The sequence below is a fragment of the Psammomys obesus genome, unplaced genomic scaffold, assembly GCF_907164565.1.
Source record: "Psammomys obesus unplaced genomic scaffold, mPsaObe1.curated_primary_1811, whole genome shotgun sequence".
NCBI classification, from domain to species: Eukaryota; Metazoa; Chordata; class Mammalia; order Rodentia; family Muridae; genus Psammomys; species Psammomys obesus.
The window spans coordinates 2731250-2755157 of record NW_026590405.1 but is presented as its reverse complement, the minus strand read 5'-3'; the positions used below and the strand labels follow the sequence as shown (position 1 = coordinate 2755157).

Here is a 23908-nt window from a genome sequence, read left to right as displayed (position 1 = left end):
TGTCTGGGAAGACAAACCATGTACAGTTGGGACCCTGGGTGGCCTGTATCTCAGGAAGTGCTCGACTTTCAGAAGGCAGGGCTGTGTCACTGTTGAACTCGAGGTGGACAGGCACACCCCAGGGGTTGGGGTAGGGGAATGTGTTCAAGCAGACATGTGCATTTACCTCCGTAACAGCCAAGAGGTGAAAACAACACCCATACTGGTACATGGATGAACGGAACACAACAAGGACCATCCACACAATGGACTCCGCCATGAAAAGAAAATTCTGATACAGGGCGACACGCGTAGCCGTGAGAGGCTCACGCCAAGGAAAAGAAGGTAGGCACAGCCACAGGTGTGTGATCGCATTTATAGGAAGTGTCCAGAACAGGGAGCCATTGAGACAGGAACATAGGGGAGGAGGGGAAGGTGAGGAATTGCCCCTTGACAGGGCCGGGCCCCAGGTGGGAACACTTCGTGCCAGACTGTATCACTTAACCGCCTCGGGTCTCAGGCCACAGGAATGCACCTTCATTAAAACCCATGTGCTCCCGTGCTGGGGCCAGTACTGCCCTTGAGGGTGGGTGCAAAGTCAGGCCAGGGTCTGTTCTTTCCTGTGCTGGAGCCTTCTCTGGAGAGAAGACCTTCTGACACCCTCAGTCTCGCCTCAGTTGTGCTCTGTGTCCGTCTCTCCTGGCTGACGCTCCTCAGCTCTTCGTTGACACCGGAAGGGAGTCACACCAGAGGAGTGCCCATGTAAGCTACCCCGGCATAGAGGAGTTAGGAAGTTGAGTGTTGGGAGGGGAGGCCGGGCCTCTGCAGCTGGTCTCAGCAGCCACCTGTTCACGCTACCACTGGACTTGGGTGTGGAAACTGGTGGTAGGTGTCTCTGAGAGCCAAGAAGCCCCAGCAGGGAGGGTGGAAGCCAGTCCCGACTTCCAGGCTCTATTTCTGGTTCTGCTCCCGGGCTGCCACGAAGTTTAGCAGGTCAATGGCAGTGACAACCCCAAACACCATTTGTCGCTCGCTGGACATGTCCTCGTTGTGGTCTAAGGAAAAGAAACAGTTGCTGGACTAAGGGTGACATGACACAGCTGATCTGAACCCCACGGTCCGTTGGAAGCAGGAGACCCTTTCCCAGCCTTCAAGCCAGAGCCAAGTACTAGCCGCCTTTGCTCCAGCTGAGCCATGTGGGCGGAGCGGGAGAGCAGCTCCTCCCACCAGCCCTGCACTAGGATTCTGGGCACTGTCTGGAACAGACAGGAAACCAACCCAGGCTCCCCAGAGTGCACGGCCTGGCATAGGCCTCCATGTCCACAGGCCACATGCAGTGTTTCTGCCAGGGCAAGCCTCAGGCCTGTTTTCTGGCCCAGACCCCTGCCTGGCAGTCAGGACCTACTCAGCTCACTCTATCCAAGTCTGTCTGCCCAGGTTTCTCCTGTAAGTTTCCTACCAGTTTGAGAGGATACAGGGAGCCCAGACTTCTGTCCACACAGTAATCTAGGTGCAGGTGGACCTTGACCCCTCATACGAGGGTCAGAGAGGAACAGAGGGGGTTCCCATGAGCAGGGGTGTCCATGGCCTAGGAGTTCTGTTCACCAGCTCTAGGGGCTCTAGGTTAACAACGTGGCCTGCAGCCCTTGGCAGGTATCCACATTAACAGGCTGGACCCTTTGTGCCAAATTCCTCCCTCTCACTCTGCAGACACATGTCCTGTCAGGCCTGTGCTCAAGAGACCCCATGCTGGCACAGTCCTTGGGAGGCTCAGAAGGCCACACCAGTGTCTGAAGACAGAGGCCCCTGTGTGGAGACTTATCAATGACAGACATCTCACTGGCCTATCTGTAGACCCAGGGAAAGACAGGGAAACATAAAAAAAAAAAAAAAAAAAGTCAGCTTGATGCATTCTGGAGTCACCGAAGCAGGCTGGCTGGTTCCTGACACAGGGTTAGCTGGGGGATGTTTTAGGTTTATGGTAGGTAACACTCAGCCCTGCCAGGCACCCCAGCTGCCCCTGAAGCTGGAATTCCTTTTTATTTGTTTGTTTTGTTTTCTTTTTGAGATGTTCAAAAATTGGGAGTCCCTCCCCTCCCTTACCCAACCTAGGGATCCAGGGCCCTAGAATGCCCTTGGAAAGCTGTGATTCTGGCCGAGAGAACCACTTCCTAGGGGCTGGGATGGGTGGGGCGTACATACCTGCAGGCCCCCCCACCACTCCTGACCAGGCCTGGTCTCGTGCTGTAGAGCCAAGGACGGGAGAGGGATTAGACACGGGGCCACCCCCACATGCAGGCCAGCCTCGGGGCCAGAGAGAAGGAGGAATGAAAATCAGCACCCCTCACCCCACTGGGACCTGAGAGCTCTGAGAGCAGAGCAGGAAAGACAGACTGAGTCCTCCAGAGGCGCAGTCTGTGGCCCACAAGCTGTCCATGTGACAGACGCCCAGAGCTACCCTCCAGAGTATGGAGAGTTCATCAGAGCCGATATCCCCTGGGATGTCATCAAGGGCTGAGAATGTCAGCTGTCGTGGGTTTTCTCAGATGGTTCCCCCCTGCGTCCTTATGACTGCCTACTGTCTCAGCCTAGGTCAGTGCTGTGCTATCTAAACAAGTGATGTGTCCTTTGGGTACATGACTGGATTTACAGGCACATAGGGAGAGACTCAGGAGGTCAAAAGTTCTGGTGGGAAGATGAGGACCACGGACTCCCCATCACCCACTAGGGAGCATGTCTGCCTACTTCACATAGCAGGGGTATGTATCACAAGATCCTGTGCCAGGCACAGCCAGTGTCCTGAGCTTAACACTCTTGGCCCCCAACAAGAACCCAGCACCAAGCGGGCCCCACTCACATTGGATCTGCTCATGGACCACCAGGGCAAAGTGGTCCATCTCCAGGATATGGGAGAGCATGCCCAGAGTGTCGGTCAGGTGGATCTGCAAGAGAAGCTGTGTTTGTGCTGGCCCTCCAGGACAGGCCCTCAGAGCTACCAGCCCCTTTACGCTTGACAAAACAGGCGCAGCACTCGCCATAGCTGCTTGAGGAGTTTCCTGGCACAGCCCTAGAGTGTTCTGGTAGAGCAACCTGCCCGAACAGTGGCTTGCCATCTCACTTCAACCCCACGGCCTCTGCTCGGAGGCCAAACTAGTGGACAGACCAGTGGCTGTGGGGTCTGTGAAAGAGAGATGAACCCAGAGTGCAGAGCTTGGACTGGTGTGCACCCAAGACCTAACGGCGGCGGTGACTTTGAACTGAAGTCACCTCGAACCCCCTAAGCCAGCTTTATAGTTTCCAAGGGGTGGTGTGGGTCAGGGACCCATGTCTAGTAAAGCACATCCTGTGCTCCGCCTTGAGGGCTCAGCTTCCTCTCACATGCCCACTGCCCCTCTGGAAAAAAAAAAAAAAGAAACAAAACAAAAAACCCACATACCGGTTTGAACTGCTTGTAGAGGACTTTGCAGACCTCGTCAGATGGCTTCACCTTCCCAGCGAGCAGAGATGACAGCATGTTCCCGAGAGTCACCATCCCCAGGATGGCCCTGAGGCGAGCATAGAGTTTAGGGTAATGAAGAGACAGGGGACAGAGAGGGATCTCTGGCCAACGTGGAGTTCCTCTTAAGAATTCGGCCAGGGAGCTGGAGAAATGGCTCAGCAATCAAGAGCATCTGCTGCTCTGCTGCTCTTGCAGAGGACCTGGGTTCGGTTCCCAGCATCCACATGGCAGCTCACAACCATCTGGAATTCCAGTTCCAGATCTTTTGACTGCCATAAACACTGAGCACACAGTTGATGCACACACACACACATGTATGTACACACACACACACACACACACACACACACACGCAGGCAAAACACTTGCAGGCATGAAAATATAGCTGGGAGAGAGAAAACAGAGAAACCCCACAAAGGAACAAGTAAGGGACAAGTTTTTATCCCCGCAGGGGTCCAGAATGACTAGCCATCAGACTTTTGAGATGATACAGTATGCTGGTCAACCAGGCCTCCCTGCCACGCTTTCACTGTATGCCATCCCCAGGTGCCTGTCACCTACTCCCTAGGGCAGGATGTGGTCCTAAACACTGACTGAATGAACTGCAGGGGACAGAAACACTAAGGCCCAAAGAGTTAGTAATGGTCCAATCTCAGCTGCTCTGGGACAAGCTGATCAGCAGGCTGTCCGTGGCTCTGGACATTGTATGCAAACTGTCGCTACCCATCCTATTCAGTGACATGGACAGAGAGGCCTAGGGAACAGGCTCTAGGATCCTGGCACGGTCTAACGTCAGAACCCCGTACTGGGGTGAGGGTGAGACTAACCCCGACTCGCTGACCACAGGTGCCTGGTCGAAGCCCTTCTCTCGGAGGATGGCGATGGTGTGCTCGCAGGTGACTGTGGGCAGCACGGTCAGGGGTGCTGACAGGCTCAGCTCTTGGACAGGCAGATGCCACCACCTGAAGGAGGGGGCGGGACAGGGCAGGAAAAGGCCTCGTGAAGCAGGAGGCAGGGCTATGAGAACCACGAGTGAGAAACTGGGAGGCCATCTTTCCTGCTCATCCAGGGGATGGGGTAGGCACCATCCTTACCAGGGTCTCTTCACTGCAAGCTCCTCCTTCATGAAACCCTTCTGCAGCATCCACTTGTCGCTCAGGAACTTGGACCTGCAGGGTCAGAGTTATCACTGAGGCCTCTGTACCCAATGGGAGGCACATACGTGGTCAGGGGTGAGGTCCTGAGGGCCTTGCAACTGCCTTGGGTATTACTGTTTCAGCACATAATGGAAGAAAAGCAGAGCCCTGGCTGGAGCGATGGCTCAGAGGTTAAGAGCACTGGCAGGCCAGGCTGGTCTTGGGTTCACAATGCCCATCAGCCTCCCAGTGGCTGGGACCTCACCTGGCTCAGTACTGGCCGTTTAATGTTCCGTCTAAAATGCAGGCGCCGGCGAGGAGGCAGAACTCCAACTCTTGCCCCTGCTCCGTTGCTTGTCCCTGACAGATAATCTTAGGAGCTGGGTTGGTGTCATTGTCCCAAGCATTCCCCTCCACCTGCCTGTTTCCCATCGAGAGCATTTGTACAGGCTGGAGAGATGGCTCAGAGGTTAAGAGCACTGGCTGGATCTTCTCCTGAGTTCAATTCCCAGCAACCACATGGTGGCTCACAACCACCTACAATGAGATCTGGTGCCCTCTTCTGGCCTGTAGGAATACATGCAGGCAGAATACTGCATACATTTTTTTTTTTTTTTTTAACAAAAGCAGAGCTTTAACTGAAGGTTACTGGGCATGCTGGTTGAAGGAACCTAGGAGGCTGCTTCTGGAAGCCTCTGTGATCAGGACCCTTCTTTGCAGGTTTCTAGGCAGCCTCCTTGGGCCCTCAGATCTGCCTCCCCGGAGGGAGCCTTTCCCATCTGACCAAAGGCTGCTGCGCAGGCTACCGAGCTACAGAGGATCTGTCCCAAAGAGACAGGCTGAGGAGCACCCGTATGAAGTACATACTCACGCACTCAAGTGCTTCAGACCCCTTGAACACACACAGGCACTCACTACAGGTCAGCCATGTTCTGGGGAGACGGGGGGCCTCTGGGTCACTTGTCACCCTACCTGGAAGCCAGCAGGATGCTCGTGCACCCTGCCAGGCTACCAAGCTCCATACAGACATCATTCTGGATGACGCCCAAGGTGAGGGAGGTGTGGGCTGCCCGTCTCTGCCACTCCTGTTGCCCATGATGCCTGCTACAGAGTAGCTGGCCCCTAGTTCAGCCAGGAACCCAGGCAGTTGACGGGACTTCAAGCCTGCTGGTCGCAGGTGGCCAGGCAGGGAGCTGGGAATGTCCTACAAGTGCAGATATCAGCACCAACGAGGCTTCACAGGCTGCTTAGCAAGGACGTCACAGCAAGTCCTCTGAGAACCCAGCCAGGGCCAGCCAGGGCCCACTCACCGTCCCAGGTCCAGTTTAGGACCTCAGATGAAGCGGCAGAGCTGGTAGGCAGGAAGCAGACTAGGATTGATACATGACCCCAGAGAGCCCATGGGGTAAAGAAATCAAACCAAAGAAACCAAGACAGAAGGGGCACAGCTGTTCATCTGAGCTGTCACCATGAACGTGCATAGACTTACACACTTACACACACACACACACATGCACAAGAGCACACGAAAGCTCAGGATGGAGCTGGGCAAAGTGGACACTGGCTCTAAAGACATGGAGGATCCTGGGACTAGCAGGCTTATAAAGGAGCTGCCCATTACCCTTCCCAGCCTCCCACCATCCGCACTTAGGTGACAGCCAGCAGGAGGATGATGGGGACCAGGGGCGTGCCTTACATATAGTTCCGCACAGAGTCGGGCAGGATGACCACGCAGCGCTGTCCTTCCTGCAGCTCCTGGGCAGCCTTCACAGCCACGGCCATGGCGCTGCCTGAACTTCCACCTGCCGAGAGGACTGTTAGACTTGCCCACACGTGCTTGCGTGTGCATCCATACACGAACACACGTGCCTGCATAATTCACACGGTCTACGCCAACACTCTAGAAGAATCTGTCCGAACTGTCCAGGCATGTATGAGTGAGTGCACAGGCCACATGCATCTCACACATGTCCATACATGCTCTGGAAGGATCTGTGGGAATCTCTGGCCAAAGAATGGGCCTGAAAGTACTCCATCCTTCTGCCTCATCTTCCTCCTCATAGTCTACGAAGTTTGCATTTCATAATTAAACCCTCACCGAGGAATCGGGGAGACCCTGGAACAAACGAGGCTTCATGCTCAGCCAGAACAAGGGCTCATGACAGGGGCTCCTGGTCCCCCAAGCAAAAGCCTGATCCCAAAGTAAAGAGCCAACCAAGGACAACTTGTGTCTCACCGACTACTCACAGCCACCATGAAAAGCAAGTAGGTGACATCAGGTGCCATTATAATGAGCGCCCTGGGTTCACTGTGACACTGACCACAGAGCGCCTTCGGACCTCTAGAGAGAGAGCCAAAGCCGCTGTTGCTGCCTCTCTGGTTGGGGCTCCTCTGGGCTCAGTCTAAGAAGGTGCAAGGCAGCCGGAAAGGTCATCCTGGTGCCTCTCACAGAGGACCATGGTCCTTCCCGCCTCTCATTTCTCAGAGCCCAGGTTTATACCACTTACACTGAGTGTAGGGTATAAACCTTCTCGGTGAGAGTCCCAGTACCAAAAGCCATCTCCTAGCAGTCACAGGCTGTTCTTTCTCTCTCCTGATAGAGAACAGCCTGACTGTTGAGAACCCAGCTATGTTGGGGATGACTGCTTTCCTCTGCCCCCTCCACCCACCCACCCACCCACCCAACACGACTCAAAACACCCGGCCACATTTATAGGGTAAGTTCAGGAATGCTTGATGTTCTCCAAATCTCAGGTCTGACTCAGCTGCTGAGGCTTCTGCTGCCCCATGGTCAGGCAGTGGTGCCTGGTCAACCCTGTGCAGAGTGACTGAGGAGCCCAGGGCGGGAAGAAGGCTGCAGAGGCTGCTTCTGAGTGTGTCTCAGCTTCACGGACAACTAGGAGGGCAAAAGCAGTGCTGTCCCAGCACCCTCGGCTCCCTTTCCAACTCCTTCAGGGGACCAAGGCCCACTATATCCTAGCCTTAAGCTGCTGTGGACTGAGCTCCCATTCCAGGGATAGGGCTGTTTATGAATAAGAGAAAAAAAAAATCCCAAGAGCTTTCCTCAAAAACTAGAAGGGTATGCTAGGCAGTGGTGGTACACACCTTTAATCCCAACACAGAGGCAGAGGTAGCAGTGAGGCAAGCAGATCTCTGTGAGTTCAAGTCCAGCCTGGTCTACAGGTCAAGTTCTAGGACAGACAGGACTACACAGTTAAAACCCTGTCTCAAAAAACAAACAAACAAGCAGGCTGTGTTGGCACACACCTGTAGTTCCAGCACTCATGGAGGAAGAGGCAAGTGGATCTCTGTGAGTTCGAGGCCAGCCTGGTCTACAAAGTGAGTCCAGGTCAGCCAAGGCTACACAGAGAAAGCCTGTCTTGAAAAACCAACCAAACAAACAAAACCTCCAAAAAACTAGAAGGGCAAATTGAAGCCCATACCTGGACCTCCCATCCTCATCTCCACAGATAACTCCAAGAGGCTGCAGAGGACAAGCAAACTGAGCTAAGGAAGGAAGAACCTGGACAGACAGATGCTCCAGCAGAGAAGGGGAGTTACTGGCAGTCACACAGCCTCAGAATGGCTGTGACTTTCATCCATTTGTCCTGGAAGGTAGCACACACCTCGAACCACCCTCTACCCCACCACCAACAGGGCTCTCCCAGCCACTCACCACACAACAGCCCTTCCTGTGCAATGAGCATGCGTGCATAGGCGAAGGAGTCCTCATCGTTGCTCTTGAACCACTGATCTACCACCTGTGGCAAGACCAGGTCATGGGATCTCAGCTCAGGCAGGGGGACACAGGGGCGGGCCAACCTCACAGAGGACTTCATCCTCTTGGCTCTGCAAACAGACTTCTCTGGCCTTCCCTGCTCCATCATGCCCTGCAGAGTAACTGAAACCACCCACATCCTGGCCATCCTCGTCCGTCCTTCCCTTTGCATCTCAGAGCCCGTGTCCAGCAGTGTCAGACGTGAACTCTAACACGGTGATGTGTTTCATCCTGTCTCAGCCCCTGTACCAGCACTCCCCCTCTGTCCCCTCAACGCTTGGGGCAGCTAAGGGCCAGAATGCAAAAGTCAAGTTAAGGACCTGGCAGGCTCTGCCTGAGCCAGAGCTTTACCTCAACCTACCGTCCTGTCCAGGACTGTTGGGACGAAGTCATAGCCAATCCCCTCCACCTCGTAGGCCGTTTGCTCTGTCTGGTTCAGCTCCTCGGGCTCCGCGAGGATGGACCCTTCAGGATCTACACCGATGATCTGCAGGGTGGGTAGCTTTAGGGCTCAGGTCAGGAAGAAGTCCCACCCAGCCCTGGGCAGCTGCTGTCACAAAGGATATTGCCCCGCTAACATCTGCCTGTTAAGGATGGTTCACTGGGTACCAGTGCTAGTCCCAGATCAGAGGAAGGTTAGCCCTCCAGAATCTCAGACAGGCTGGAAGGCCATAACCTACTGGGGCCGAGACGCAGCACAGGGTATTCGGAAGGTCCTCCCAGAGCTGCTCTGGGAAGTGTCCTCACCATGGGCATTAGGAGAGCTTCTGGGGACAAAGGGCAGCTCTGTACAATGACCTCTTCCTGGCGGGTGGACGGTTTCATGGGGAGAAAATGGCCCTGTTTCTGTGTCCTTCCTCATCAGGCCTGCCCTAACTCGGTGACTCTCAACCTCCCTAATCCTGCGACCCTTTAATAGTGTTCATGTCATGGTGACCCCAATCACTAAATTTTATTTTTATTGCTACTTCCTAACTATGATTGTGCTACTGTTATGAATTGTAGGGTAAACATATGATATGCAGGATGTCTGGTAGGTGACCCCCCCCAAGGGGGTCACAACCCGGGACTGTCTTGGGTAGCTTCTGGGCTAATCCAAAGGGCTTCATCTCACTGGATGCAGGAACCCTCCAAACCCTATGCTCCCCAAGTTCCTGCCAGGTGACTTGCCAAAACCACTCCACAATGTGATGAGATAGGAATGTGAGAGAACTCAGTTCCAAAGCAGCCCGGCCTCCCGGCCTGATGCCAGCAGCCCTCTGTGCCTCTGAACCCAGCTCTGGCCCCAGGCAAGAGATCAAGTTCAGGCTCACCCTCCCCGGCACCCGCTCCCCGCCAGCACCACCCACGGTGCCACACTCACCTTACAGCCAGGGCACTTCTCCTTCAACTTCCTGGCGATGCCTGTGATGGTGCCGCCTGTGCCTGCTGAAGCCACCAGCATGTCCAGCTTCCCTGGGGGACAGAGGATATTCTCAGGCCGTGGTTCAGCCAGCCTCAAACGACCATCAGTGGAAATACACTCAACCCAAATCAGGTCAGTGAGAGAAACTTAAACATCGCTCGTCACTGCCTCCAGTCTGTGGACGGTGTAACCAAGGCAGCAGCTGCTGCTGCACTGGGTATGACCTTGGCCTCTGAACTACCAATGTAGCCAAATCTACAAAGGTAGGTCAGCTGGGCAGCTCAAAGTCTAGCAGAGGTAAGCTGTCAGCCGTGTGTCCTCCTAGGCTATTTGAGTCCTAGGTGGTTACTGATAAGCAAACTGGACTTTTACGATACAGGAAAAATGGCTGAAGCTAAGGCTGAGAACTTGAGAACTGACTCTCATACTGCTGAGGGTCAGGCAAGTCTGAGCTGGGCAAGCTCAGGAATGAAGCAATGTATGCCAGCTTTGCCAAGCAAGAATTCTCACTCATAAAACCGGGCAGGCAAACCCTCCTCCTGGCTTTTTACTTGCCAGCTCCTGGGCACAAAACAAGCCTGCACCCAGGCCAAGGCCAACAGCAGGTTCCAAGTGGGAGAAGCCAAGGGTGGGACCTTCCAGCACCTCCTCCCATGAGAACCTCTTAGACAAGTGTCCCACCATCCCTAGGAGCTAGGCACTCAGCATATGCATGTCTCCAAGGAGCATGGCGCCCACACTGAGAGCGAGCTAATTGAAGCTGCCACCGTGCAGCTCCAGAGGTGAGAGAAACTGAATACCACCCTCAGGTTCCGCTTAGCGCTTCATCCCCAGGTGTGAGGCCAGCACTGGCATGCATGAGCTCAACAGTTCTTAGAGCCCGGAGGACGTAGGGGTGGGAACACAGACTGAACGACGAGCCTTGGACACCGGTGAGGCATAGGCAGAAGCCAAGGGCTCTCAGAGGAAGGGAGGAGCCTCTCTAGAAACTGTTTCACAGAGAGGGACATTTAAGCTGAATTTACCACAGAGTAGGTGACTCACTTGTACGCTCCAGGGCAGCCACACTTGACTGAATGTGACACAACTCCGGGGGAAGAGGGTCTCAGCGAGGGACTGTCTAGATCAGGTTGGCCCATGGGTGTGTCTTTACGAGACTGTCTTGATTATATTAATTTTTGTGGAAAGAGCTACCCTCCGAGGGTGACACCATTTCTTGGGCAGGAGACAGTGAGACGAGCACTAGGCGCGCACGCGTGCTCTTCTGCGTGCTCTTCCGTGTGGCTCTCGAGTGTCCAGCTGCTTCAAGTTCCCGCCTCCTTGACTCCCCCACCGTAATGAGCTAGAACCCAGGATGTGAGCTGAGGTAAACCTTTTCCCCCCTAAATGGCTTTTCGTCCTGGTGTTTTATCACAGAGACAGAAGCAAGAGGTCGCTGCAATCAAGGGGGGAGGGGGAGGGGTGAGAGGCACGCACCGTCACACTGCTGCAGGATCTCCTCGGCAGTGTCGTCATAGTGCGCCAGGGGGTTGCTGGCATTTCGGTACTGTGCGGAAGAAGGGAGGGGCCGTGAGCATCACGCGTGGACACTGGATGGTCAGCTCCATGCCAGCCCACAGATTCCTACGGCAGCCTGGAGAGCCTCATATACAAGATATCAAAACCAGGCCACCCCAGTGAAATGACCCAGGAGTGAAATGAACAGAGGACTAGGCCTTTGGGCTGCAGGTTCTTATACACCCTGCATCTTCAGAGCCCAGAGTCCTCTGGAAAGGGCAGCCCAACTTCACTGCTGACCCAGCACAGCTGGATTGTGTCCAGTGGGATGTCTCCCCAGTGCTGGCATCAGGACAGCAGAAACCAAAGGCTCTGCCACTGAGCAGGGCCTGGAGCAACTCCCCCAAGGAAGCACAGTCACCCCGCTCCTGTTGGGGCGAGAGCAGGACCCCATAGGAAACACCGCACTTGGACACAAATCTCTGACCGCAATTTTGTTTCCTGTGGTGACAGATCGGGTGGCAGTGGTAAGGGGGAGCACCTGACCTGGTCCAGAATATGAGAGTTGGGGATTTCGTTCTTCAGTCGCCAGGCCACTCCCACGTGAGACTCAGGGGAATCGAACCTGGCATTGGTGGGCGTCCTCACTATCTCTGCTCCCAGAGCCCGCAGCACATCCACCTGTCCAGGAAAAGATGCGCCTTTATCACTGTGCCTGGGAGCCAGCCTGAATGGAACCCTCTGGGCCCCTGGCTCTTTGACCCACTCAAGCTCGCCTTTGTTCCCTCCAGTAAAAAAAAGAGGTTTTTATTAAAGGTGAGGACACACAGGGAGGGACACAGACACACAGACACACACACCCTGCACCTATCTATTCCTTTGATGCAGCAGCAGCACATCAAGCCACGCCCTCCCGCTGGCCACGCCCTCCCCCTAGTCCCACCCTAGGCTGCCCTAGGCTCACCTTCTCCATACTCATCTTCTCTGGCATCACGATAATGCAGCGATAGCCCTTCACAGCAGCTGCCAGAGCCAGCCCGATCCCTGAGGGTTGCATACAGGGGGTGAGAGGGGCCAGGTCCCAAAGGCTTCCCCGATCCTGCCTGGGACACCCAGGACAAACCCCAAAAGCGTGGAAAGGAACCCCACACACTGACAGTGATCTCAGAGGACTGTATTCTGAAAGCCGGGTGCACACAAGTGCTTCTGGGACGGGAGCTGGACAGAACGCACAGCACGGGAGAGGCAGCCAGGGGCCAACCTTCCCCTCTTGACCTCCCTGCGGGTCTGCCCAAGCCAGGGACCTTCAGCCTCCACTCTGCCCTCACCTGTGTTCCCAGAGGTCGGCTCAATGATCGTGTCCCCGGGCTTCAGAGTTCCGGCTCGCTCAGCGTCCTCAATCATCCGAAGGCTGATTCGGTCCTTCACGCTCCCGCCCGCATTGAAGAACTCACACTTGGCCACTGCAGGTGACCATGCATCAGAGGGAGGACGCTCTGGTCCCCACACACTCCCGCCGCCCTCAAACTGCCTGATACCCCCCCCCCAGGATGAGGGCCGGCCTTGGTGTTTGCCCTTCCACGCCCACTGCCCACCTCCCTGGACACTCATGCTTACGGCTGGCCCGGTCTCCCACCTGCCCTGCAGACCCATGGCAACGCTAAGAGAATGGCCAAGAGCCCGTGGGTGGATGGTTGGAAAACATGTCCCGGCGGAACGAAATGCAGTAAGCTGCTGGACTGGAGCCCACATGCTCTGGCAGTGTAGCCAGCTCAAGCAGCGCCAGCCTGACTGCCTTAGTTCTGAAGGCCCTGCCCCAGTTGTCCCAAACCCCTCCGCCTTTGACAGCCTCCATCAACTTTTGTCGTTAAGTCTAACCCTCAAGGTCAGCATCACCCACACCTGACATCACCTCCTTCCATGCTGGACCCTTCCTTGCTCTGTAGCCTCCCTCCCCACCACATGGGTGTTTCGGGCATGGAGAAGCGCCCTACTCCAGCACACCCACAGACCACCTTCTTGGCTGGTTCTTGGTTCTGAAACCTACCATAAATAGACTGCCCTACCCCCCAGAGCTAGAAGAGATTTTGTGGGCACGGAGGGGCTTTGATGCCTGCTCACTTGGCCCCAGCCCTTGGCCATCTCATATCATTAGAACTGCGACATTGCCCCCAGGCCAAGCCAACTCAGTGCTAAGTTCAGTTAATAGCCCAGGCTATGAATGCCCACCCCATTGCTTGGGAACAGCTTCCTGCAAGGAACCCCTTCCTGGATGACCTGCATTCATCTGAGACCTAATTTCCATTCTTTGTCCCGTATGTGGTATATGATTGAGTGACCTGCCAAGACTCCAGGAAACTAATGGGAAGATACAGACAAATGCTTCCTCAGCAGCCGTGGCTATCACTTAGTACAAGCTCCGCCCCCACATAGGACCCTCCACCCCTCCTGAGGCAAAACCACCCCACACAATCTCCTCATTAATAGACTCTGCCTAACATGGTGGCTTATGTTTTTTGTTTTTGTTTTTTCAAGATAAGGTTTCTCCGTATAGCCTTGGCTGTCCTGGACTCGCTTTTGTAGATTAGACTGGCCTTGAACTCACAGAAGCAGGACCTTCCTAGGCTGGCTCCTTCACCCCAAGCTTCCCTGGCCATCAGCTGCAGAAGGGGTGTCTCAATCACCAACACAGCCAGCATTCTAGCCCCACTGCGGACACCCCAGATCCTGAGCTAGGTGTCACCCCAGGGCCCTGGTTCAGGACCAGCAGAACCAAACACTCACGTAGCTCGCATTTGAGTCCGGCATTCTTGGAGATCTTGTTGATTCTCACCATAGGGGTATTCCCAATCTTCCTCAGAATATCGGGCAAGATTTTTGGAGGTTTTGTCCTAAAACAGAGAGAGGAGGCCGTTCAGGAAACAAACCAGAATAGCGTTTTGAGCCTTGGCATCTTGTGCACTTAGGAAATCAAGAATTAGAGGAGTGCCTCGGGGAAGGAGTGCCTGGCAGATCCACCACCTGGCATAAGTAACGTACACCCAAGCACCCGCCCAAACACCTGGAACATCCAAGCACAGCGACACCTAAAGCCACGTCTGAGGGACTGGACCTCCACATAACTTCCACTTTCTGGGTCTGAACGTGTCTCAGGATGTTATGGCTGGGAAGCTAAATTAGGGACATGCTTTCTGCCACGATGATAATGGACAAAACCTCTGAAACCATAAGCGGGCCTTAATAAAATGTTTTCCCTTAAAAGAGTTGCCATTGCCGTGGTCCTGGCGTCTCTTCACAGCCATAGAACTCCAACTAAGACACCTCCTCAATGTCTAATTCAGTTAGTTTCTTCCAGAATTCATAACATTATGCTTCAAATGGTTCAACAGGAAAGGCACTGGCCATCTCTTCCAGGCTGGATCACAAAACATCATCATACTCTACATTGGGCTGAATGGGACAAAAAAACTCCATTGGAAACCCCTCTCCAAGTCAACAGTGTCATGGGTTCATTAGACCAATGGACCCCAATGTCTCTCTATTGTTTTCGAGTTCTGCTTTGTGTTTTCAGCCCCTGCTCAGCGTTCTGGCAGGACCGGTATCTCACAGGTTATAGCTTCATCCATGTCTATGCTGTCTCCCACGCCCGGGGATTGCTCCATCTCCTCTCCCTCCCTCTAATATGCCAGCCTTTCATGCCTTCCTGTCCTGTGCCTTTATGATAAGTCAGTAATGCCAACTAGTCACCCCATATCCCTACACAGACCTAAAACAGTTCAAGAAGACATTTACCCCCCCCCCAATTGATGACTTGGACTTCCTTATCTGTCAGGGGGAACACGTAGAGATTTTGTTCTAATGGCAGATGGGACCAGTAATCCCTGGTGACTTAGTGACATCTCACACAGATATGTGGGGCCTAACGCCCAGGACTCCGGGACAGGCCTCACCCTAGCAATGATGACACTTTGAGCCTAACTCCTAATGACCTGCCCTGCCTGAACAAACGGCCACGCTAAAGAAAGAGGACTTGTGTTATAAAATTGCTTAACAAAATAGTGGCATCCTGGGGGCTGGAGAGATGGCTCAGAGGTTAAGAGCACTGGCTGCTCTTCCAAAGGTCCTGAGTTCAGTTCCCAGCAACCACATGGTGGCTCACAACCATCTCTAATGAGATCTGGTACCCTCTTTTGGCATAAATGCAGGCAGAACATTGTATATATAATAAATCTTAAGAAAAAAAGATAATGGTGTCCTGTCTACATGTCCAAATACAGAGCCAGCACAAATGGCCCGCAAGGTGAGACCATGTTAATGTCCCCCTGGTTTAGAGAAAGAGCTCTCAACAAAGCAACACACTGTAATTCCAGCTCTTAGGAGACAGACACAGGAGGACTTGGATTTCAAGGTCATTCTTGGCTACACAGGAAGTTTGAAGCTAGCCTGGGATACATTGAGACCCCATCTCAGACATCGTTCCCCAGACCTCTTTCCATCTCAGCCACATGTGCCGTCTCGGGGAATTCATCTGCTACAGATAGCATATTTCAATAAATTCTCTCTCTTCTTCTCTTTTGAGCCCCGGTAAATTCTTTGATTGCTCATACCACCTATCTTCCAGATGCTATTTCCCACAGCAGCAAACTAAAAACAGCCAGGCATGGTGGCATATGCCTGTAATCCTAGCACTTGGGAGACTGAGGCAGGAGGATTGCTGTGAGTTCAAGGCCCAGGCCAATCTGGGGTATGTAACAAGACCCTATCTCAATTAAGAAAAAAAAACAACAACGAACAAACAAAAACTATTTTTGAGACTTTGAGACAATAGGCCCAGCCTCTGTCTTGCCTGAGAACCCCTTAGCCTCCCTCGACCCGAACATCTCCTTGCCTTTCAATTCAGTTCCCTGCACAACTGCCTCCCTCTCAGAGGTGGGTCTCCTCGGGTAGCATGACCCCAAGAGTCTTCAGAAGCCTGGCGTTACAGGGCTAGAAAGGCAGAAGTGGTGCATAGAAAAAATAAGGCCTAGGGCTTGTGCCTGGGGCCAGAGCTACAAGCCAGGGATAGGTCAAGCCTATGGTTACAGGACTGCTCCGCAGCATTTCAATGATAGCACGGTGTAATTAAAGAAGTTTCCAGAACGGTCTCTCTATGGCTCTCCAACCACAGGCTTGGGGTGGCTGCACAGCCATACTTCCTGCCTATGCCTACCCTTCTCAAAAACCTGTACCCCACAAGCCAGACTTTAAGGCTTGCCAGGCTGCTGGGCCCTGGCTTCCTGCCTCCTTGCCCCAGGCTTCTCACACTGGAGCCAAACTGACTAAATAGAAATCTCAGTCACCTTTGCCACCCCTCCCCCAGTGCCCCAGTCAGGGGAAGAATAAAGAATCTAGAGTTCCAGGGAGGGAGGAGAAGCTGCCCGGGGCCAACAGGCAGCAACAGGCTGAACTCCAACCAGGGAGGCAGAGTCTTGCTCTGGAGAGCTGGACAAGCTCCCTACCCGAGCCGTCCTTGGTTGGGCTCAGAAAAATGGAGATAGGCTGGGCCGAGGCCAAGAGCTCCTGTCCCTGAAACCCCAGGGAAGCCAGGCGAAGATACCAGCAGGACTAGGGACTCAGCTGTGACAACTCACAAAGCTATCAGATGTTTGTACAGGTGATGGTTCAGGTCTGCCATCCACCCCAACTGCCTGTGCTTTGCCAGCACAGAAGAGCAGCCCCACCCCTACCCCCAGGACCTCAGAAACACCAACCTGTCCCATCGTTCTCTCTCTCTGCCCCTATCTGGTTCCATACTAGGTTCCCTGAGCCAGTCAGAGCCTCCCTGCAGAGACCGCAGTGAAGTCGGAGCCTTCCCCGGGACTCCCTCCCGGGCCTTCCAGTGACTTCTGACAAAGGTAGGGTTGATCAGCTGAGGACAAACCTGCCCTTCAGGCGGATGTGTGCCACACACGGCTTTGAACAAGCAGTTCCAGTTCCCAGGCCCTCGGGAGCCCTCAGGGAATCGGCTCTCTTGCAGTCCTGCAGCCTCAGGCTCTTCCCCCCTGCTGTGTGCCCCCCCCCCCAACAAGGGCTCATCTGACCAGACCCCACTTGTCTCCTGAGGTTCCAGCGCTGGAACCCATTCAATGGGCACAGCTTCTAGTTGGCAATTTTTCATTTGTTTCCTCTGGCCCCCTGAAAAGCACTGCCTTCCTGACACCTGCCCAGCACTAGGACTTTTGAACCAATAACCATAAACATTGGTGGCCACCCTCTGGGAGCAGGACTCCAAGAATTAAAACACAAATCCTTTCACCCAGTTGTTCTAATTTGAAGACCTTAGACTAAGGAAATGACGATAACCCTAAGAGATTTTACAATAGGGCAGAAACCTACATGGCTCCAAGCTGGGCATACAGAAGAGGGTGTAACAAAGCCTCTGCCTTCATTATTTCTATCTCCAGCCCCCACAGCAACCACAGGGCAGGGAATCCCATCTCTGAGCCTGGTGGCTGTATGACCCCCCCACACACACACCCCTGCCGCACCCCTCAAGGAAATAGACCCACCATACTGGGATCAAAGCCAGAGACTTACAGCACTGCGTGGTAATGCGGGGAGTCTGCCGTGGGCTTCCCCAGCTGCCAGGTACATCTGCTCGGGGTATCGGGTGGAATCCATACGCGTTCCTTGTCCACTGAGGGGCCCTTCTCCCGGTGCGCTTTCCCTGAGTGCCCCTCCAAGTGCTGGGGGCACCCTGCAGAGCCGCCTTCACACTGCGATGTCCCTGAAGGCATGCTGGGATCCGGAGAAGGAGCAGAGATCTGTGGGTTTAGAGGTTGGCTCATTTGTCCCCTCTGGGACTGGGGCTCCACTCACAGGGATGGGAGAAAAGGGGCAGGTTCCAGCTGATGTGGAAAATAGTTATGATGTTCCCCTCAGAAAGTTAAACATAAACTACCATACGACCCAGCAATTCAATCCCAAGGCAGAGGTAAAAAAAAAATGGAAATGAATATTTAGTGTGCCCATTTTCATGGCAGTTGAGAGCCATAAGATGGACATCACCCAAAGTCACTGATGAATGGCCCATCCATGCATCGGAATACTATCAGCCACAAAGAGGAATAGGTGGGTTGGGGGTGTGGTGCTGCACACCTTTAAATCCAGCACTTGGGAGGCAGAGGCAGGTGGATCTTCGTGAGCTCGAGGCCAGCCTGGTCTACAAAGTGAGTCCAGGACAGCCAGGGCTGTTACACAGAGAAACCCTGTCTCGAAACTCCCCGCCCCCCCCAAAAAAAAGAGGACTAGATGGGGTCTGTAGAGATGGTTCATCAGTTAAAAGTGCTTGCTTTTTAATCATGAGGACTAGAGTTCAGATCTTAGCACACACAAATAAATAAACCCTTAAAAAAAAAAAGGAATAAACTAATTCTGAAGACAGAACATTAAATGAAAGAAACCAATCATAAGACAAATTTCACTTATACAAAATGCCCAGAATAATCGAACATCTTATGATTTGACATTTATGAGGGACTCAGAACAGGCAAACCAATTGGAACATAGCACAGAGGGCATCAACTGAGTGAGTACAGGGAGTAGTTATTTAACACACAGGGGCTTTTGGGGTGATGAAAAAACATGAGTCTGGTCCTATTATTTTCTTTCTGTAACTGTGACGAGAAGATGAAAAGATAGGGACCAAAAGCAACTGAGGGGAGGAAGGATTTGTTTCAATTACAGATCCAGGAAGTCAGGAAAAAAGCTTTAACAGCTAGTTACACTATTTCCACAGTCAAGAGCCTGGAGAAACAAATGCACCTTTCATCACCAAGCCTTCTCCAGGACTCCCGGTGGATTGGTTCCTCCCACATCAATCAAGTCATAACAATTCCCTACAGACGTGCCCCCAGGCCAATCTGATCTAGGCAGTCCCTTTGTTTAGACCCCTTATCAGGTGACTCTAAACTATGTGGAGCTGACATTTAACAGCAGCCAAAACCTTGTAGAGACAGCGATAGCAGTTGCACAATACAGTGAATAAAGCGATAAGATACCAACCATTTCTGCACTTCAGACTAAGCTGCAGATTGAAATTTTTCAGAGGCTGGATGTATAGTTTGGTGGAAGAGGATGTGGTGGCTGTGACGTGCCAGGTCTTTGGTTATGTGCACATAACACGGACACATTTTCTTGAAGAATACAGCATCATAGCTGCTTTTTTTTTAAAAAAAGCTGAGTGTCAGGGTGCACCCTTTAATCCAGGAGGCAAAGGCAGGTGACTCTCTGGGAGTTCAAGGCCAGCTTGGTCTACATAGTAAGTTCCAGGACAGCCAGGGCTATGTAGAGACCCTGACTCAAACAAGCAAACAGAAATGTAGATTTACTAATATGTGTGAGTGTTTTGCCTGCATGTATGCATGCGCACCATGCGTGTGCCGTACTGCTCTTGGAGGCCAGGAGAGGCTCAGATCCCCTGGAGCGGGAGTCACAGATGATTGTGAGCTGCTAGGACCTTCTGCAAGGGCTCTTAACCACTGAGCCACCTCTCCAGATCCCCAGACTTCCGTCTGCACAGCATGCCCACCATCCTTGGTGTTGTAAGTAATCTAGTAATCTGAGGGTTGTGGGAGGGTTCATGGGGGTTATATGGAAGAATGGCCATGTGGGGCCACCCTCCATGGGCTTGGGAGAAAAGACCACCGTTATGCTAAACCTATTTAATCAACCCGCAGTTCACCATAAAGAACAGAGCCAGGCAGGTGGCACACACCTGTCATCCCAGGAGGTGGAAGCAGGAGATCAGAAGTTCAAGGCCAGCCTGGGTTACATGAAATTCTGTACAAGGAAGGGCTGGAATAAACCTCCTCTGTAAAACACGGTAGAAACGGACAGTGGGTACCCTTGAAGTGTGCTGTAGGCACCAAGGACTGAGCAGAAAGCCACAGAGACCCCACTCCAGCAGAAGATCGTAACATAGATGCAACAGTGCCTAGGAGACGGGCCCGAGGCCAGCGGGAGTCTGGAGTTCAGTCTTAACCTGTGCTGAATATACGGTTAAGGAAGGAGAGGACGAGGGGCGGGACCGAGCACTCCCAGATGAAGTCCCAGCCCTGGCAGTCCCGGTCCTACCTTAACCTTTCCCTTTCAGAGGGGGGATGGGAGAGGGTGGAGCACCAGCGGGCTGCAACTCACACCAAAACGGCGAGCGCCCGGGGGGAGGGGGGAGGAGGCGCGGCCTAGGCAGGTGCTTCTCTCCTTCCTCCCAAGACCCCTCTCTGGAGCGTCCTCTTGCTGGGCGCCCCCACCTCCAGCGTCCCCTCCCCCTCCACGCGGATCCCTCTAGAAAGCTGTGCAGGCGCTGGTCCCTCAAAGTAGTCTACCGAACAGGAAGCCACCGAGCAACCCGAACCCAAACTTGGCGAGCGTGCCCAGGGCCGTCCCGCGTCCCTCCCAGCCCACACCGAAGAAGCCCCATCTTCCAGTGGGGTTTCCCTCGGGCTGTCGAGTTCCCGCACAGGCCGGCCGGCCCGCTCGACCTTCGCAAGCGGTAGCTGGGGATCGCGCGTGGCAGTGAGGCCGGGAAACCCTCCGCAAGTGGCAGGTTGTGCACCCCTGGGTCTCGCGCCACCCCGCCCCCACCCCACCCCCGTTAGGCCCCGCACAAGGCGCAGAACCTGCCCTCCCGCGCCGCAGCCGCCCGGCGCGCCGCTGCTTCAATGTTTACCCCACCCGACACCAGGGCCCGAGAGAACAATTTGCGAAACAGCGGTCTCCATCCAAAACAGGGAAAATCGATGACCGGTACCGGGGCAGCGTGTCACCCTAGGACCCAGCTCCACGCCTGTGAGACTCGAGGCCGTGGGGTCCGGCGCCACGTGGGTGTGGGCGCCCAGCGTTAGGGCTGCGGGGAGGGCGATGCTGGCGCGAAGGGGGCGCGGGGCGCGGGTCTCCGCGGGAGGGCAGGAAGCTCCCCGTGGGACCACGGGAACCCCCGCGACCCGGGCGCCGAGCTTGCGAGCTGGCCCAATTCTGCGCGTCCAGGCGCAGCGGAAGCCAAGTCCGCGCGCGCGGGGATGAGGAGCGCCCGCGGGCCACGGAACCCCGGCGGGGACCGGGACGTGTGCGCCGCGTGGACGTCACGGCGGCCAGAACTTACCTGCACTGAGACTCGGAAACAAGGTGCGGGCAGGGCTGGGCCGGAGTGCGCGCACGGACTGGACCACCGCTCTGATGGGGACCCGGGGGCTGGCCGGCGGTCTAGCACCAACCCGGCCGCCCACAGCAGGCGCAGGCGATTGGCCGGGCGGCGGGGGGCGGAGGGCCGGCACCCGCCAATCCCCGGCCGCAGAGAGGGCCACCCGCCCGCCCCACCCCCACACGCCCCTTCCCCTCCCCACCCCCACTCTGGCTCCATCAGTGGCCCCCTGGACGCCCCACCTCCACACTGGGATGTTTCCTTGCTCTTTGAGAGTTCAGGGGGATGCACTGGAGAGGCTCTAGCGTCCAACGAACTGGAGGGGCCCCAGGTCGGTGCTCAGAGGTCTACACAGCCTGGCCGAGTGTCAGGGAGCCTCGTTTCCCACGACCCGGCTCGCTCGAGGACGTGCCTCGCCTCGTGGGGTTTCCCGGCTTGGCACGCCTGCGTCACACGCATCGCTGCTCTGAAGGGCAGGAGTTTGACGCTCACAGGAAAGAGCCCGCAAGTCTCCTAAGCCGCGGGCCTGGGTTAGTGGTACCATTGCAAGGGCTCCCCCCCCCCCCCCCCCGTACCAACATCCGGAGGAGGTTAAAATGAGCCTTTTGGTGCATGTCTAGAATCCGAGCATTTGGAGCAGGGTCCAGGGAGGAGGATCTCAAGTTTGAGTTCGAGGCCAACCTGGCTACATCCTTACATCCTTCTGGGGGGAAAAAAAGCAAACACCTAAATAAAAGGACTGATTTTGACGAGTCTCACCCTGTGGCTGTGCAGGGGACTTCAGTTTTATTTATTTATTTTGTTTTTTTCTTGAAACAGGGTTTTTCTGGGTAACCCTACCTGTCCTGGAACTCTGTAGACCAGGCTGGCCTTGAACTCAAAGATTTGCTTGCCTCTACCACCTGAGTGCTGAGATTAATGGCGTGCGCTCCTTTTATTTTTGCTTTTTAATTTTTTTTTTTGTGAGCTGGTGGCGGCGGCGGCGGCACACACCTTTAATCCCAAAGGAAGTGCTAGGGAACCTCTGTCAGAGCAGCAAGCGCTCTTCACTGACGAACTCCAGCCCTGTCTTTAGCTTGCTGAGACATGCAGACCTCCAACTCCTTCCTCCCCAGAGCTGAGATTGCAGATCTGGGTTCTCATGCACAGCCGAAGGCCACATCTGATTAGAGGGGCCATTTCTTGTTCCAGGAAGAAATCTGGGCTGGTGCGTGTGTAAGTGCCTGGAGCAAGAGCCAAAAAAGGTGGGTCTGAGCAGCCGGGTGCCAACACTGAAGGAGCCTGGAGAAGGGGGGAAGGGTGGAGCTTGAGGCTAGAGATCCTGACACCAGCGTGAGAGAGTGAGGCTGTTAGGGCGCTGGATAGCACTCGGAGTTGGAGTTGGAGTTGGAGTTGTTTTGCCTTCCGGTAGAACTTACCCTGTCGTAGCAAGGGCAACAACACTAACGGGAATTACTGGGGAACTTCCTGAATGTCTGGCCATATACAGAAATCCAGGTCTTAGGGGATGTGATCTGTGCTGGTGCCTTAAACCCACAGGCACAGGTGTCCTTGAGAGAAGATGAGACTGTGAATGGAGAAACAGTCCTCTGCAGGTATGCCCTGGAGTCACAGCAGACAGACACACGAACAGCCGAGCAGCCGGGACTGCTTGCCCGTGACTGGCTGCCACCTCCAGCAAAGAGAAGGACGACAGAAGAAGCCTCCTCCCCAAATCTTCAGTAGCTGGCACCCCCCATCCCATAGTCCAGTTTGTACTTCTGCCCCATGCAAGTATTTTCAAGTTTTAAATCAAGTTTCTGACAACTTGTATAGCATCTCGTTTTATTTACAATTGAGAAATCTGACCTAATTTCAGACTGCCAGAAAAGTGGCAGGAGGAGTGAGAAGAAGGAGAAGAAGAAGGAGAAGAAGAAGAAATGCTAGGAGACTTTCATACAGACTTTCCCATTGCTCTTCTCTCTCTCTCTCTCTCTCTCTCTCTCACACACACACACACACACTCACCATCTGAGTTGTTACAGGTGAGACATTGTCCTAGTTTGATCTCTGTTGCTGTGATAAAAAAAAAAAAAAAAAAAAAACAAAAAAAACCAGAGCAAAGCAACATGGGGAAGAATACTTTGAATGGCTGCTAACAGTCCTCTGTGAAGGAAATCAGGGCAGGAACTCCAGGCAGAAACCCGGATGTAGGAACCGAAGCAGAGACCATGCAGGGGTGCTGCTTCCTGGCTTCTTTCTGGCTGGCTCAGCCCTCTTTCTTACAGCAACCAGGACCACCCGCCCAGGGCCAGCATCACCCACAATGGGCTGGGTCCACCCACATCTGTCATCAATCCAGAAAATTCCCCCCCAGGCCTGCCTACAGGCAAGTTGGATGGAGGCATTTTCTCATTTGGGCCTCCTTCTTCTCAGATGACTCTGGATATCATCA

At 54.2% G+C, this 23908-nt stretch overlaps 1 protein-coding gene and 1 long non-coding RNA gene across 3 annotated transcripts; one reads left to right on the top strand and one right to left on the bottom strand.

The window, feature by feature from the left end:
• Positions 1-337: 337 nt before the first annotated feature.
• On the bottom strand, positions 338-21550 carry Cbs (cystathionine beta-synthase). Of its 2 annotated transcripts, XM_055607069.1 has the most exons (17): positions 21436-21550; positions 17871-18097; positions 14079-14185; positions 12623-12757; positions 12259-12338; positions 11841-11975; positions 11274-11343; positions 9756-9847; positions 8754-8879; positions 8291-8375; positions 6311-6416; positions 4573-4647; positions 4306-4440; positions 3416-3524; positions 2837-2921; positions 2182-2223; positions 338-1034 (listed from the first exon to the last, which is right to left on the bottom strand). In XM_055607069.1, exons 2-17 carry the CDS (start codon positions 18068-18070, stop codon positions 931-933), a joined length of 1686 nt encoding a protein of 561 aa, XP_055463044.1. In that variant the 5' UTR covers positions 18071-18097; positions 21436-21550; the 3' UTR covers positions 338-930. The 2 variants fall into 2 exon arrangements, with proteins under 2 accessions (XP_055463044.1, XP_055463045.1); XM_055607070.1 differs by lacking the exon at positions 2182-2223 and having other exon boundaries at positions 21436-21549.
• Positions 21551-21693: 143 nt separating this feature from the next.
• LOC129676740 (uncharacterized) lies at positions 21694-23253 on the top strand. Its single transcript, XR_008720113.1, has 3 exons — positions 21694-22004; positions 22666-22718; positions 23014-23253. It is a non-coding gene; the product is annotated as an uncharacterized LOC129676740 (long non-coding RNA).
• Positions 23254-23908: the final 655 nt, after the last annotated feature.

Bases quoted from the DNA above. Each gene is read 5' to 3' on its own strand.
- Cbs (XM_055607069.1), bottom strand. From the start codon at position 18,070: ATGCCTTCAGGGACATCGCAGTGTGAAGGCGGCTCTGCAGGGTGCCCC. The intron at 2,224-2,836 runs GTGAGTGGGGCC...TTGGCTCTACAG, and splicing joins GGTCCATGAGCAGATCCAAT to CACGAGACCAGGCCTGGTCA. The intron at 1,035-2,181 runs GTATGTACGCCC...TCTTTTCCTTAG, and splicing joins AGTGGTGGGGGGGCCTGCAG to ACCACAACGAGGACATGTCC.